The 14,275-nt window shown below is 47.6% G+C and overlaps 1 protein-coding gene across 1 annotated transcript in view; it reads left to right on the forward strand.

Moving 5' to 3' along the window:
• The first annotated feature begins 670 nt into the window (after positions 1-670).
• Positions 671-14,275, forward strand: part of STK35 (serine/threonine kinase 35) — a 42,477-nt gene continuing 28,872 nt past the window's right edge. Inside the window, exons 1-2 of the mRNA XM_033094797.1 lie at positions 671-1,089; positions 1,683-2,250. Coding sequence (XP_032950688.1) covers positions 784-1,089; positions 1,683-2,250 — 874 coding nt within the window. The 5' untranslated portion in view covers positions 671-783. The remainder of the gene's footprint in view (positions 1,090-1,682; positions 2,251-14,275) is intronic.

Below are 14,275 nucleotides of genomic sequence, written 5' to 3' on the forward strand. Positions count from 1 at the left end.
TATATATTTAATAATAATACCTAACATTTATTGTGTGCAAAGCCCTGTCTTGTCCTAAGTGCTTTAATTGTATAAACTCAGTGAGTCCTCCAACTACTGTTCTTCCCAATTTACAGATGAGGAACAGACACAAGAAAGTTAATTAACTTGCTCAAGGTGACGAGAGGATTTGTCCTTTCTAATGGCACAGAAACTCAACTAAGGTAGAGACTGTCTTGTGCATTGTTCTTTCCCAGGCGACTTAGAAGGATGCCTAGCACCTTTTAAGAATTCAATTAAGTATCTGTAGATTCAGTTAACAAATATTGGGCATCTTCAAGGCATTGGGGTACAAGGCAGTGAATAAAATATTCAAAAACCCATGCAACCCTAGGAGGTAAGGCTCAATCTACCCCTTTGCAGAAAAGGAAAATGAGGCTCTGATGGGAGCAACGATTTACCCAAGATCAAGGGGCTAATTGGAGGCAGGCTGGGATTCCAACCCAGTCCGGGCGGGTCCCAGGAACGAGCTTTGAATCAATCAAACCGACCAATCCAATCAACCAATCAGTATTTATTAGGCGCCCACTGCGTGCAGTTCCTCTTCACGCAGCACTGGCAAGGAGATAGGAGATTGGGGCGTGCAGGCAGCTGCGGAGACCCAGAGGCCGCAGCGGATCGCGGGAATTTGGCGCCTACTTTTTGTAGGTTGGGTGTTCTCAATTGTGATTGGGCCCCAGCTGCGGCTGCTCGGTGGCTGTGGCAGGACGGGGGCAGCTAGGTACTCGACCGGCCTCCGAAGGAATGGGCCACCAGGAGCCCCCGCTGGCCCGAGTGCCCGCGGGAGGTGCGGCTTATATAAAGAGGTTATGTAAAAGGATCAGCTGGCGCGAACACGTGGAGAGCCGCGGGAACCTGGACTCCGGGTTCTCCCCCGCGCGCTGCGCTGCTACTACGGCCGCAGCAGCAGACTCCGGCGCACGCCCGTCGCAGGCCACTGCCTCTGGCGCTCCTCAATACCGAAGGAGGCCTTGGCCGGGAGCCGACCATCCCCAGCCTAAGGCTCCGGGGGGGAAACGAGCCGCCCGGAAGTGGAGGGGCGCCCGCCAGGTAAGGGCGCAGTCGGCAGAATAAAAGTAAGCGCTGAAACTAGAGCTACCCCCACCGCCTCGGGAGCTTGGGGAGGGCTACTGTTTCCTGGATTTGGCGCGCTCAGGGACGCCGAACTTTTAAGCCTACCCCCTCCACCCGCCGCCCTCTAGCACTTGGGTCAGTCCGCTAGGCTCCGCTCGGGCTTAATTCAATGGACTGTTTACACCCTGGAGAACACACGGCGGGACGCGGGGAGGGAGAATCCCTCAAGGGGGCAGGCAGGAAAAAAGATTTCCACAGGCCGAATTGCTTCTTAAGGCGATTTTAATAAACCATGAAGACTGCTGGTCCTTGTTTTTCCTATTCCTACACGATAAATTAACTGAGAAGGGGGTTTTTTTTGGCTTTGCTTTCCGGTTTCCCCTCTGAGCCACTGCCTGTGGTTTCGTCTTTCCCGCTTTCCCCTCCTCTCCCTAGTTCTCCGAGCAGCGGTGGCTTCTGTCTTAAAGGGGCCGTGGCGGCTGGAGGAGGAGGAGGTGGGGCGCTTTGCGGCCTGCGCTCCTTGCCTCCCCGCCTCGGCCTGGTCGTTTAACCGATTCTTTAACCCGCAGGTCACAATCCAAGCTCCCGCTCCTCCGCGTCCTGGGGCCGGACGGAGGGATGAGGCAGGGGGGCGCCGGGCAGCGCCGTTGCTGCTCCCCCCACCGCCCGCAGCCATGGAAACGGGGAAGGAGGACGGCGCCCGCAGAGGTACACAAAGCCCCGAGCGGAAAAGGCGAAGCCCAGTGCCGCGGGCGCCCAGCGCGAAGCTGAGGCCGGCGGCAGCGGCCCAGGCCATGGATCCGGTGGCGGCCGAGGCCCCGGGCGAGGCCTACCTGGCGCGGCCGCGCTACAGCCTGTTGGCGGAGATCGGGCGCGGCAGCTACGGCGTGGTTTACGAGGCAGTGGCCGGGCGCAGCGGGGCCAGGGTGGCGGTCAAAAAGATCCGCTGCGACGCCCCGGAAAACGTGGAGCTGGCGCTGGCCGAATTCTGGGCCCTGACCAGCCTCAAGCGGCGCCACCAGAACGTGGTGCAGTTTGAGGAGTGCGTCCTGCAGCGCAACGGGCTAGCCCAGCGCATGAGCCACGGTAACAAGAGCTCGCAGCTTTACCTGCGCCTGGTGGAGACCTCGCTCAAAGGTAGGAGCACAGGGGACCCCGGCCCCTGCGCAGGGCCTGGACCCACTGCGGTGGACGGCTCGGCCCAAACTGACCTCGGGCACCTTAGGCCCCGGTGCTGTCACCCTGGGCCCAGACACACCCTCCTTTCCAGGGCCCAGGCATTCGGCTCCACCTCTCAGCTCAGGACTCGGGATCAGTTCGTGGGACACAGATTAGCTGGTAGTTTCATAACTAGCGCTCATGAAGTGCTAATCGTTGTCTTAATAAGTGCACAATACGTGTGAGCCATTATTACGAAACGTTGAGTACTTTTAATCGGTTTGGGAGTGAAGGGGGTTGGGTTCAGAATTGGTAGAAGAACTTCAAGCCCCCCCCACTGTCTCTCCTTTCCCTCCCAAAGCTAACAAAAAGAAGCGACTTGACTGGACCCACCCACACCCCCTCCCTGTCGGGTACCAAATATCCCAACACCCACCCAACTCCACCCCCCCAAACTTGCACTTCTTACTTTTTCTTTTCCTCTGAGACCCCAGCCCTTCTTCCCAGGGCAGTCAAGCAAACTGTCGTTTTTCTGGCTAAGTCCCTGGGGGCCTGCAGAATCATAACCCTGTCACATAACTACCTCTAACATCTTTCTGATCCTTTTTTGCCTTCTTAATCTTTTCCTCAACTCTCTGAGGCTGGCTTGGAAGTGGTTTTATTTATAGGAAGACTGGACTCAGTGAGGCAAGGGGGCTTTGTAGTCCTTGGGAGGGCTAATCCTAGTTTCCCGTTTTTTCTCTGCAGTTAGGAAGCGTGTTCATCCTGAGTGCTCAGTACTCACATATCTTGTTCATACTACAGAGCCATGGATTTGTTCAGAGAGGAGAGGGCCACTGGGCTAGAAGGATCTGAGAAACTGAGTCCCAACTCTGTCCTAGATGTAATACAGAAGTGACTTTAGATAATTCTAAAAGCAAATCCTCACCTTTCTATAAATGGAGAAACTAAAGATTAGGCTTTCGAGTAGATGCTTTTAGCTCACCTGTAATTTACAGGGTCTTCATTTCATTTCCAGACTGTCTTCCCCACTATGGTTGATGAATGGTCTAGACTTCAGTATCACACGACTGCCTTGGGATATGGGAATTTGCCAAACTATCTCCTTCTACTCTTCAGTTCATTGATACCAGGCTTGAAACTTTAGACTGGGTTTGAAAGTCTTTGCTTCCTCTCACTGCATAAATACAGTTAACCTTTGAACAATGCATGGGTTGGGGCGCCACTGCCCCTGCCCCATTGATAATTCTTGTATAACTTTTGACTCCCCAAAAACTTAACTACTAGTGGCCTACTGTTGACCAGAAGCCTTATGGTAACATAAACAGCCAATTAACACATATTTTGTGTGTTATTTGTATTACTTACTGTATTCTTGCAATAAAGTAAGCTAGAGAAAAGAAAACGCTATTTAAAAAATCATAAGGAAGTAACAAATACATTTACAGTTATTTATTGGAAACAACCAGTGTATAAGTGGACCCGAGCAGTTCAAGCCGTTGTTCAACGGTCAACTGTACTGTTCAGACTTCCCTCACCTGTAGAATTTGTCACAACTCCACACCACAGTAAATAGTGGCAGCATAGCATCATGGTTAATATCATGGGCTTTGGGGTTAGACTCACTTTCAGTCATGGCTTGTCTGAACTGACTGCATGAGACATGGGACAAGTTGTTTCAAACCTGTGGGGACCATTCCTTTCTCCCTAAGATAAGGGTACGTGTGTCACAGGGTTGCTGTGCAGCCTGGGAGTGACAGTAAGTGTTCCAGATAAGTAGGAATTCAGTGTCTCAATAAGTTCAGGCTATATTTTGAATCCCTACCATCATCCGCTTTGAGATGCACAATTTTCTTGTTCAAATTTCCCGAACTTGTTGGACCATGGAACACGTTTCCTGTGTTGTCAGGAATGCCAGGCTGACAGAAACACTGGTATTCTTTCTCCCTTTGTGAACTGAAACAGTCCTAGAGAAATGAAACATTTCGCTTTAGGCTGCATACTTAATATGTCTTTTTCAGTAGTTTGGAGTCTTGAAGATTTGAGCCTCTGTTACGGGTCAGGTAATATTCTGGGCTCAGAGATAGAGCAGTAAGAATAAAGCCATTTCCTTGGCTTATGAAACATTGAAATTTACAAGTATTGATTTAGGAAGCAGTAAATAGGCATTTGGGGTTTATTTTGCTGGTAAAGTGGAGAACAAAGACCCAAATTACTCCATTTTCCTGGCTGTTTAGCAGTCTTAATCTGCCCTGGGGCACCTGGGTTTACAACATACTGTGATTTTCAGAAATGTTAGAGCTGGAAGGAATCTTAGAGATAATCTGGTGCAGCTCTATGATGAAATAGAATATCCTTCGCTGTCACCTTTCCCCCATCTTCTGCAACTTAGAATAATTTTGAAACAGACCAGAAAGTGTTAATTTGCCTTCAAGTCTCAATGGAACCAAATCTATGTACATAAAGGCATACCTCGGAGATACTGCAGGATTGTTTCCAGACCACCATAACAAAGCCAGTCGTCATCTTTTTGCTGGTGGAGGGTCTTGCTCTCAGTTGGTAAAAAACAAACAAAAACAAAAAAACCTGAAACACCTGTGAAGTGTGATAAAATGAGGTATGGCCTGTACTTTCACTGAATCCTTGTAGAGTTATTTGCAGGGGGAAGAAACACTCTTTGCCTCAAAGGAACTTAATTTGAAAAGTTTGAGGACTTGTAGAAAACGTAAATGCTAATCAAGGTCACAGGAGGAAAAGGCCAGTTGGCTCATTAACAAGGGCTTTGTAGAGAGTGTTATACAGAATTAACAAGAGTGAAAATCAGAAATTAGCCAGAAGTTGGCAGAGAAGGTGGGCTTGAAAGAAGGGAGCCTAGGACCATGTGGATAGGTAGAGGAGAGAAGGCGGAATAATTTACTTCGCAGCTGGGCCAAGTAGAGGACAGTTTTGGTTTTTTCCCCCTATCAATATCAACTCTAGTGAATGCGCAAAGGCATTTTTATAGTCTTAACAAATTATTTGATGTATGAGTAATTAAACATCCAAAAGAAAAGGGAAAGTTCTTAATGCAGTTCCTGATCTTCTCCAACCTCGTTTAATAGACTTCTGTCTCTGTCCTTTCTTTCTGGACACAGACAAAACAAGTCCTACTCAGAGCATTATGTAGAGAACAGAAGCTTCAGAGTGTCTATAGCGGTCTTAGATGTCCGATCTGGCCTTCTGTTTCGCTGGGAAGGAAACTGAAGCCCAGAAAAGGGACAGACAGGACTTGCCCCCAAAGGAGTTAGTGGCAGCATTCAAACCAGCCTCCCGGACTTTTTAAAACCAGATCAGCAGTCCTGTAAATTATTTGGTTGATGGTCTGGTGTCTGTTTAACTTTTAAATACTTTTCACAGAAAGGAGTTAAGTCATCAACAGTTTGCTCTTCCCTCCTTCCCTCCTTGTTTCCATTGCTAAACACCCCTGTCCTGAATGCACCTAAAACTATTAATAAGTTCAAGATTACTGCCACTTAGAAGACAGCAGGCAAGCCTGAGCTCATTGTTAAACTCAGAAGTTCTGGTGTTCTCTCTAAAGCACACACCGATCCTGAGGACAAAAAAGAGAAGGAAAAAAAAGGACAAACTCTCAAGGCTCATGAAACCGAGTAATTAGAAGTTTGGAAACGCTGGGAGCCTCGCTTATCCCAACTTGGGATAAGCACGAGCTCTGCGTTACCAATTATGTGATGCTTGCTGTCCTCAAGATACCTTTAGGTGGCTTGCCGTGCACGGGAATCTGAAGCCCTTGGTGGGTAGTTTTGTCTGCACCGATGCCCAGTGCTGACTGAGCCAGCACTGTAATAGAAGAGGCTGCACAGTTTCCTCCATGCGGCATATGGAAGACACATGCCCAAGCGACCACAGAGCAAGGTCACGAGTGAGTAGTGGGTATCCTAGAAAATGGTAGAGGTTCTCTCTGGGAGTGTAAGAGGCACGAGGAAGCAGGGAAGGGAGTAGACTTTAGTAAGCTGAGCTGGAGGAACTATGGGGAGAGAGACCAGGCTCTTAGCGGTGGGTTGGTTGTTGGCCTGCGAACTGCCCCCAGCCTGTTGAGTACCTGGGGAAACCTTAGGCTCAGCTCTGGGCCACCCCTGCCAGGCCTCTAGAAAGCAACTCTGCCTTCTCTGCTGTAGCTTGAGGCCTCAAAGTTTAGAGATCCCCCTGGTAAAAGCAGAGAGCTGAATGGTGTTCTTTGGCTACTGTGACAGTGACATAGGTAAAAGGAGGCATTGGAGGCCCTGGAAATTAATAGGATACAGTAGAACACTGGTATTGACTTGGAGTCAGGAGGTCTTAGTCTCAGTTTCATCCTGTTACTAAGAGCTGGAAACTTACTGATCGCAATGTGCCAGGTCTGTTCTAAAGGCTTTATACCTACTAACTGATCCAGTCCTCAGAATCCCCTTTGGAAGTCGGTACTGTGATTATCCCCATCTTACAGGTAAGACAACTGAGGCACTGAGGTTAATGAAATTGCCCCGTGTAAAACAGCTAAGCAGATAACCAAGTCAGGATCCAAACCCAGGCACCCTGCATGGAGTCTGACACCCTGTGTATGTGCTGCCCTCTCGGCTCAGGTGGCTTCAGTTCTGAGTGGTTCTGTTTTTCCGGGTTGTTAAATGGGTATAATCATTTTACACAGAAACTAACATGGCTACTCTTTATTTTTAATGTATAGTAGGTGTTTGTGGCACTGCTGATTGCTCTTGGTGCCTTCCCGTTACGTCTCAGCTGCCAGGGACCCTTCACCTCCTTTCTGGTCTACTCTTGAATGTCTTGGGACAACCTCGCAGACTTGTCTCCTGCTACCCACTGACTGCCTCCCTTCTGTGTGCATTCGGGATTTTAGATACCAGCCCCAGGAGATAGAAGCAACCCTGACTTAATTGAGAGCTTTGCTTAATTGGGGTTGCATTGGGTAGGGCTTTTTATAGTGTGTAAACTCTCAAGGAAAGCTCAGCTTCCTAATGTCAGTTAATTTTCAACTCCAATTTGGCCTTTGGCACCCTTAGGACCAGGAGTCCTGCTTTAGTGACTCAAATTTTGAATGCTTACCTCGTCTTTAATTTACATATTCTGCATGCCCTATACTAGAACTTCCCCTATTTCTCTCCTTAAAGCCTCTCCAGCTCACAATTTTCATCTTGATTTATTCCATCCAATTACTGAGTGCCTGCTATGTGAGAGGTGCACTGTGGGGAGCCCAGAAACTTGGTTTCATTCCACTGTGGGCACCCAATCTAATGGAGAAGATGGCTACAGCACGACAGATGTTACTTCACTGCAGCCTGTGAGGTGCTGTAGGGGGAACAGCTGCCAGGAATGTGGATTGAGTTAGGGGAGTTCCCTCCCTTAACTTACTAAGGGTAAATCAGAAGCGATTTTGGCCAGAGGTAAGGCCTGGGTGTGTGGCAAGGCCTGTTGCATGTGGAGACAGACACAAGCCGGGCCTGCCATGGGTTACTCCCCGCTCAGCCTGGCTGTTGGAAGCTGCATTTTAACAAGATCCTTGTAATGTTCAAGTACTAATAGCTAGCCTTTCATAGTATTTTCTTATTCATTCTCATTTAATCCTCTCCACTTTGTGTTTTTCTAACCTGGTCTTACACATGAGAAAATCAAGATCCATCAAGATGAGTAATTTGTCCAGTACCACACCAGTGGGGGGTCAGGCTCTAGATTTACATCCAGACACGCTTGCCGATTTCCATGTTCTTGATATGCTGCCGCCTTATGACCATATCGGAGGGCTACCAGGGGTGTCCAGACAGGTTAACATAATTAACACTCAGTAGTTGTCTGCTCAGGTGTCCAGGTACCGTGACCGTGCAAGATGCTTCCTATGTCACAGTTAAGTCTTACAGACAGCCCAGTGAGGTAGGTGTCTCTTCCCAATTTATGGAAAATGAAGCAGATTCAGAAGATTTTCCTAGGGTCACATAGCCGTGTAGGTGGAGGAGTGAGGATGGCAGTGACCCCAGGCCTGGCTGGTTCCTTGTCCTTCCTGCTAGGCCTGCTGGGTCATAATTGGCCTCTGTAGGACCCTGTGTGTTGCCCGGCAGCCACCGTAAGGGATCAGTTCTCTACTGCACAATGACTGTGACTAACCTTAGGAAGTACTGTGACTCCACCCTGCAGTGTTGACACTGGACCCAGCCTCTTATAGTGACTTCACCCAAGGCCATTGAGACTGGGACCAGACCTGGTCTGCATGCGTTCTTTCCTTGGGAAGACGTCCTGGATGGGGCCGTCAGCAGCTTCTCAGGGCTGATCTCCAGATGAACCACTTCATTACAGTGGATTAATGTGTACAGCTCTTAACTAATCCAAAACAGAGGTGGCGTGGTCAGCGGGTTCCAGTGTCACTGTTCTAGATTCCTTTCTAATCCTTTTTCTTCAACACTATAATTTCTTTTTCTTTTTTTTTTTTTCTTCACATTAAACTTTCGTAGGATGCATTTTTGGGTTTTTTTATTTCAGTAAATTTTGTTGAAGTATAACATGATCCTTTAAAGCAGTCAACCAGTGGCAATACTATAATGAACTGTTAACTGTTAGACAATGACGTTGTTTCCAGCTCTTCCCTTTTTCTGTATGAAAAAGTGAAATGTATGAAATACCAGTTCTGGGCGTTTTTGGTGCTTGGTGTGTCTTTTTTGTTGCTGTTGGTGATAGGGGGCTTTTTGTTTTGTTTTTTAGGTACTCTTGTCTTTTGAGTACTCTTCTCTTAGACTAAATTGTGATTTTTATATCAAATGGATTGAGCATTTTTAAAATCTGTGATACACATTGCTGAGTTATCATCTCAGCATATTTAAGTCACCATCACAATTAGTCTTTTACTGCAAAATCAACCTGCATGTCATGTGGTTGAACTGGCAGCATGAGGGACTGCTGAACATTAACGTCACTGGGGGCATGTCACACATAGGCGTGCACTTAGCGGGGAGCTCGGGTCACAGGGGAGATAAAACATCGCGATGTTCAGTTCCGCCGCTGGCGTGAAGAGGCAACAGTGGAGCCTCCAAGTTAGGAATACAGGCTGTGGAGACTGGGTCCTGCCCTAACCAGCTGTGAGGACACAGGCCAGTTATTGAATCCTTTATGCGCCTCAATTTCCTCACTTGTGAAAGGGGTGTAATGATCATCCACATGACAGGTTTTGGACTAAGAAGAAAGGGCGGGCTAGAGTACTCTCTGAACTCTTCCCGTTCATCATACTTGACCGGTGTTAAGTTACCAAGTACTGTTGATTCTCAACCTCCCAGATCTCTTTCTCCCATCCCCTTTTCGCCCCTCCCTTGCCAGCCCTCACTTCTTTGGCTTTCAAAACCTCCTGGTGAATCTCTGGGCCACTAGTCAGTTTTCCATCTCCAACTCCTCATGTCTACAGAGGGAACTTATTTCATCAATTCTCAGACATGCTGTTTGTCCCATCCTCACATGTTAACATCTCTGGAGTCAGAACGCAGCTTAGTCAATCACATACCGTGTTGGTGTCAGCAGCCTGTAGGTGTTACTTAAATGTATGTCTTAAAATCGATGACTCTTAGAGTCAGTAAGGAGTATGTATTTCTAAAATAGATCAAGAACTTTCAGTTACTTCCCATTTCTCAGAGTTGAAGTTCACATCCTTTTTGTCTGCCAGACACCACTTCTCATGACCGACTCCAGCTTCTTTATCTGCAGCCTCCTTTGTGCCCATCTCCTACTGCACCTCTTCTGTGATTATTATCCCAGATTACTTGGGTTCCTTGCTGCAAGGTCACACCCTGCTGTGCTGTGCGCTCACTGTCTTCATCCTGGGAGGCCCAGGCAAGGGCCACGCCAGCAGCACTGATTCTCGGCCTGCCTTTGTCATGTCCTCAGTGCCTTTCCCTACCGACCCCCGCAGAGCTGCGCCTTGGTCCTCGTTCTCCTAGCTGTAGTCATTCTACTCGAACTACTGCTAACCTTTATAATGCAAGGGCAGAGACCCACCACTTCTTAACTCATCTCATGGCTGATGTCTGACAAGCACGGTGTTCTCAGGAAGTGTTCCAGTGGAGTTGACTAGAACATGAAAACCTGGCTTATGGAGGAGATCTGGGAATAGACGTATAAAACCCTTAGTATTTTGGACCTTTCCAGAAGGTGCCTGCCTGCCTTTCTGCCTCTCATACTGACTTACCCTTATGCCGCGCATGCTGGCCTCAAGTTTCTGGATAGAGCAGGCCCTCATTTTGGGGCGACTTTAACTCTTCTTATTCCCATGAGTAATAAATCTCATTACTGTGAGACACCTGCTTGATTTTTCCGTTTTCTCTGTCTCCCCGTGAACTGTGACAGGATATGTTTTGGAATACAGAGTTTATTTCATGGTCCTGGCTAATGGGCTTGGGGGGTGGGGATGGTGATAAAACCATCCTGAAGGTGAGCCTGCCTTTCTTTAATCAAAAGTGCATCTCTTAGCCCCCTGTAGCCGGGGAGCTGTCTAGTGGGATGACTTGGCTGGAGTATTGTCTGGTGGAAGGACTTGGCAGTGGTCTTGGGCCAGTGGCTTAGCCTTTCTCTCGTTTCCTGCCTCTAAACAGTGTCTAGCGAGGTGACACAGCTCACATAATGAGCCTTTAAAGTAGTGCCTGGGACCCAGTGGGGCTCTTAGAGGCCAGTTTATCTAAAATCGTTACCACTCCAAATAACACTCTCACTCTTAGAAGAATCCTCCTCTTGGAAGCGAAATTTTTAACTCATTAATCTTATAGAACTATCAGATTATGCCAGACAAGGGAATTATTAAACTTAAGTCAAGTTTGTTTCTATCCGTTCAAAAAACTCTAAGTTTTATTTGGATATTCTACTAGTGGCTGCATTTGTCTGTTCCAATTATACATTCTGAAACTGGGGAAATAACCACAGGCTGGCTTCGGGTACCCACGGGGCCCACTGTGTGATGGACCTGAGCTAAAAGGCCATTGATCACCCGACCTCCGGAAGCCCCTACTCTGACTTGCAAACCACAGGGACATTTTGGGTCTCCAGGAATCAGTGTCATTTCAGAACCAGTCTTTGGTAATCCCTTAAAGTTCGACCATTTTCCCTTCTCCAATTCACAGTCACCTTGGCAAATTATAAGACTAGGGCCTTGGCCGCTCAGAAGAGGGAAGTTACCTGGGACATCAGGCAAGTGTTACTAGGTTGGCATTCAAGTTGCGCCCTAAGGTGCGCATTCAGATGCACCTGCAGAGATTTGAGGGTGGAGGGGGTGCTTTTAAGGTAGAGAGATCACTCAAAAAAAGAAAAAAAGAGTGGCCTGGTGTGGCTAGAACATGTGTTTTAGCTGTAACAGCCTGAGAAATGTGATGTATGATCACTCACTCTCATTTTCTGATCCATTTCATCTTTTGCCTGATAGTTGAGAACTTGATTCTGTGGCTTACAGCCCTGGGACTTACTGAAATCAGTGACTTCCTAGGACTTGGATGAGGTCTGCTGGGATGATGACGTCAGTGATGGTCAGGATGTGATGCCCTCCAAGTGTCTTCTACTCGGCAAATGTATTTCATGCCTGGGCCTGAACTCAGTAACGTGTGGGGCAGGTGTCGTTCTCATTTGGCAGATTGCAATACTCGGGCTCAGAGGGGTTCAGGGATTTGCCCAGAGTCCTAGCCATCTTTATATCATACCTTAGTCTCTTCATGTTTTCCTTTGAATTAAGAACCACCCAGTAAACCCATGGGCAGAGCTGGGCTCTGAACCCAGATTCCGTGCCTTCTGGTCTGTGCTCTTCCTAGTACTTCATTCACACTGACCTGCTTCTTGAGAGAAATTCGTTCATTGAGTGCCGTGTCCCCTCCCTCCATCTTGCTGTGAGGTAGCTGACAGGCCCAGGTAGGCAACCTGCCTGAAAGGAGGACTGGAGTTCTAACATGCCTCGTATGTTTTTTAGCAGGCAGCTGGGATTCCTGCGTGAAAACATAAGCTGTAGCCCTTGCCTGTGCAAAGAAGTACTTTTTATCTCTGCGAAAGTAGCTACGTTCCCCAGTTTTTCCATTCTGTCATACTCACTGGTGCTGTGTATATCTGATTGTAAGAATGCTGCTTCCTGGCCGGTGCTTTCTTCTCAACAAACAACCCCCTCCTGTGGCATCTCCTGAGCTCAGCTCACTTGCGCAGAGCAAACCCTTCACTCCTGGGTCCCAGCTATCCCACCCACTCTCTACCTTAGGGCACTTTTGTACTCTTATTTCTTTCCCTGGATTCTTATAACCTGGATTACAGTGTCGTCTGTTTTGCAGACTTGTTTTCTTTTTGCTTCAGTTGCCATAGTTCCCAACTTTGTATATAAAGTCATCATCATTCCCCACCCTCTATTTCCCCACTGTTTCAGTGAAAAAGTTGTTACTGTTTTCTGAAGTGTCCTTTGCAAAAGGATGGATGGCTTTTTAATCGTTTCCTTTCTGGCTCTACCACCAGCAGAAATTTCTTGTCTCCTTTTTATGGTCTTGGCTCTGGAGTCTAGAATGATTCAGGTTCAGATCACCGGTTCATTTTGTAGTGTTTTTAGATAAAGAGCCTCAGCCCACTAGCGCTGATGACCCAGAAAGAGGATTATGAGATGGGAAACAACTGATTTTTTTTTTTTTTTACCCATCTGCCCTAAACTGGTTCTACCTGTATTACTTTGATGTGAGTAATATCAACAAATTATATAATGACGGGGCCGGTGAAGCCTGTCAGATCGTGGTCAGAAACCTAAGGCTTTTGACTTGTCCATCTTCTTGTCTTAACCTAGAACTCCCAAACCACGGGCTCTGGTGGACTGTGGGCCTTGGTAATGTCGGAGTCATTTGAGTTAGTAGGGGATCCTGGATCAGCAGTTCTCTTTATAATCGACTGAATGACTGGTAAAAGCAACCCTCTGGGAGAGGCTGTGTGAAGAGACGCAGTCCTCATTTTTGGTAGACTGGACACACCGTAATGGGGATACGAGGACTTGTCTTCAGGTCCTGGCTCAGCTCTAAATGATCCATGTGACTACCCAGGCAGGCCTACCCTTATCACTAGATAAGACATCTGTCACTCTTAGGTTTGAGGGCACTGGTAGTCATCACATACCTTCACGCAAGGGCTCAGTGTGCCATGAATTGCTTTATAAACAATATTGGGATTTGTTTGGAGTTGCCAATCCTCAGTTTTCCTGGAGTTTCTGTGGTTCGAAAGAAAAGACTTGGAAAGGCAGAGCTGGGGTTTCAAGCCAGCACGACTTGATTCCACCTTATACATCTACCTTGTTCCCAACAGACTTCCTGTTTACACCTCTAGTCCACTTGTTCCTTTGTTCCATTATCCTTCCATCTCTCAGTCTAGAATTCCCTTCTTGCTTCTCTCTGCTAATCTACTGCCAGTCCTTTAGGGGTAACTTAAATCCTGTCCCTTCTGATTTCTTTAGATCTGGCGACTCCTACCCACCCTTCACTGTTCATAAAGCGACCTTGATACAGATGCACAGCGTATGATGGTTGCTATTTTAGATATGTGGTAGCTCCTCGAAACCAAGCTTCATAGAGACAGAGGCATGTTACGTACTCACTGCTAGGCATATGGTGAGCTAGTAGAAAACACTGATGAACTAGAGTGTGCCTCTGGAATAAACAAAATCGTAGCGCCAGTCTAGGTGCATTGAGAAGAATCATACAAATCAGGAAAGAAGGGGGAAGGTCATTTGCCTAGCATGGAATAACAGGGAGTAACAGACATTTGACCTGCCTCACCTCGTCTCAGCAGCAGCCCTGGGAGGTGTGGGTGGTATGATTCTGCCTGTTTGGAGACAGTATAATGGAATGCCATGGCTTTGCAGTCAAATGCATTTGAGTCTCTTAACTCTAAATCTCTGTGAGCCTCAGGTTCTTCATTTTATAAGATGGGGCATTTCCTCCTACCTCCTTGGGTGGGGGTAAATGTTAAGCTGAATGTCAAGTGC

Source organism: Rhinolophus ferrumequinum, chromosome 23, assembly GCF_004115265.2.
Source record: "Rhinolophus ferrumequinum isolate MPI-CBG mRhiFer1 chromosome 23, mRhiFer1_v1.p, whole genome shotgun sequence".
In the NCBI taxonomy this organism is placed as follows: domain Eukaryota; kingdom Metazoa; phylum Chordata; class Mammalia; order Chiroptera; family Rhinolophidae; genus Rhinolophus; species Rhinolophus ferrumequinum.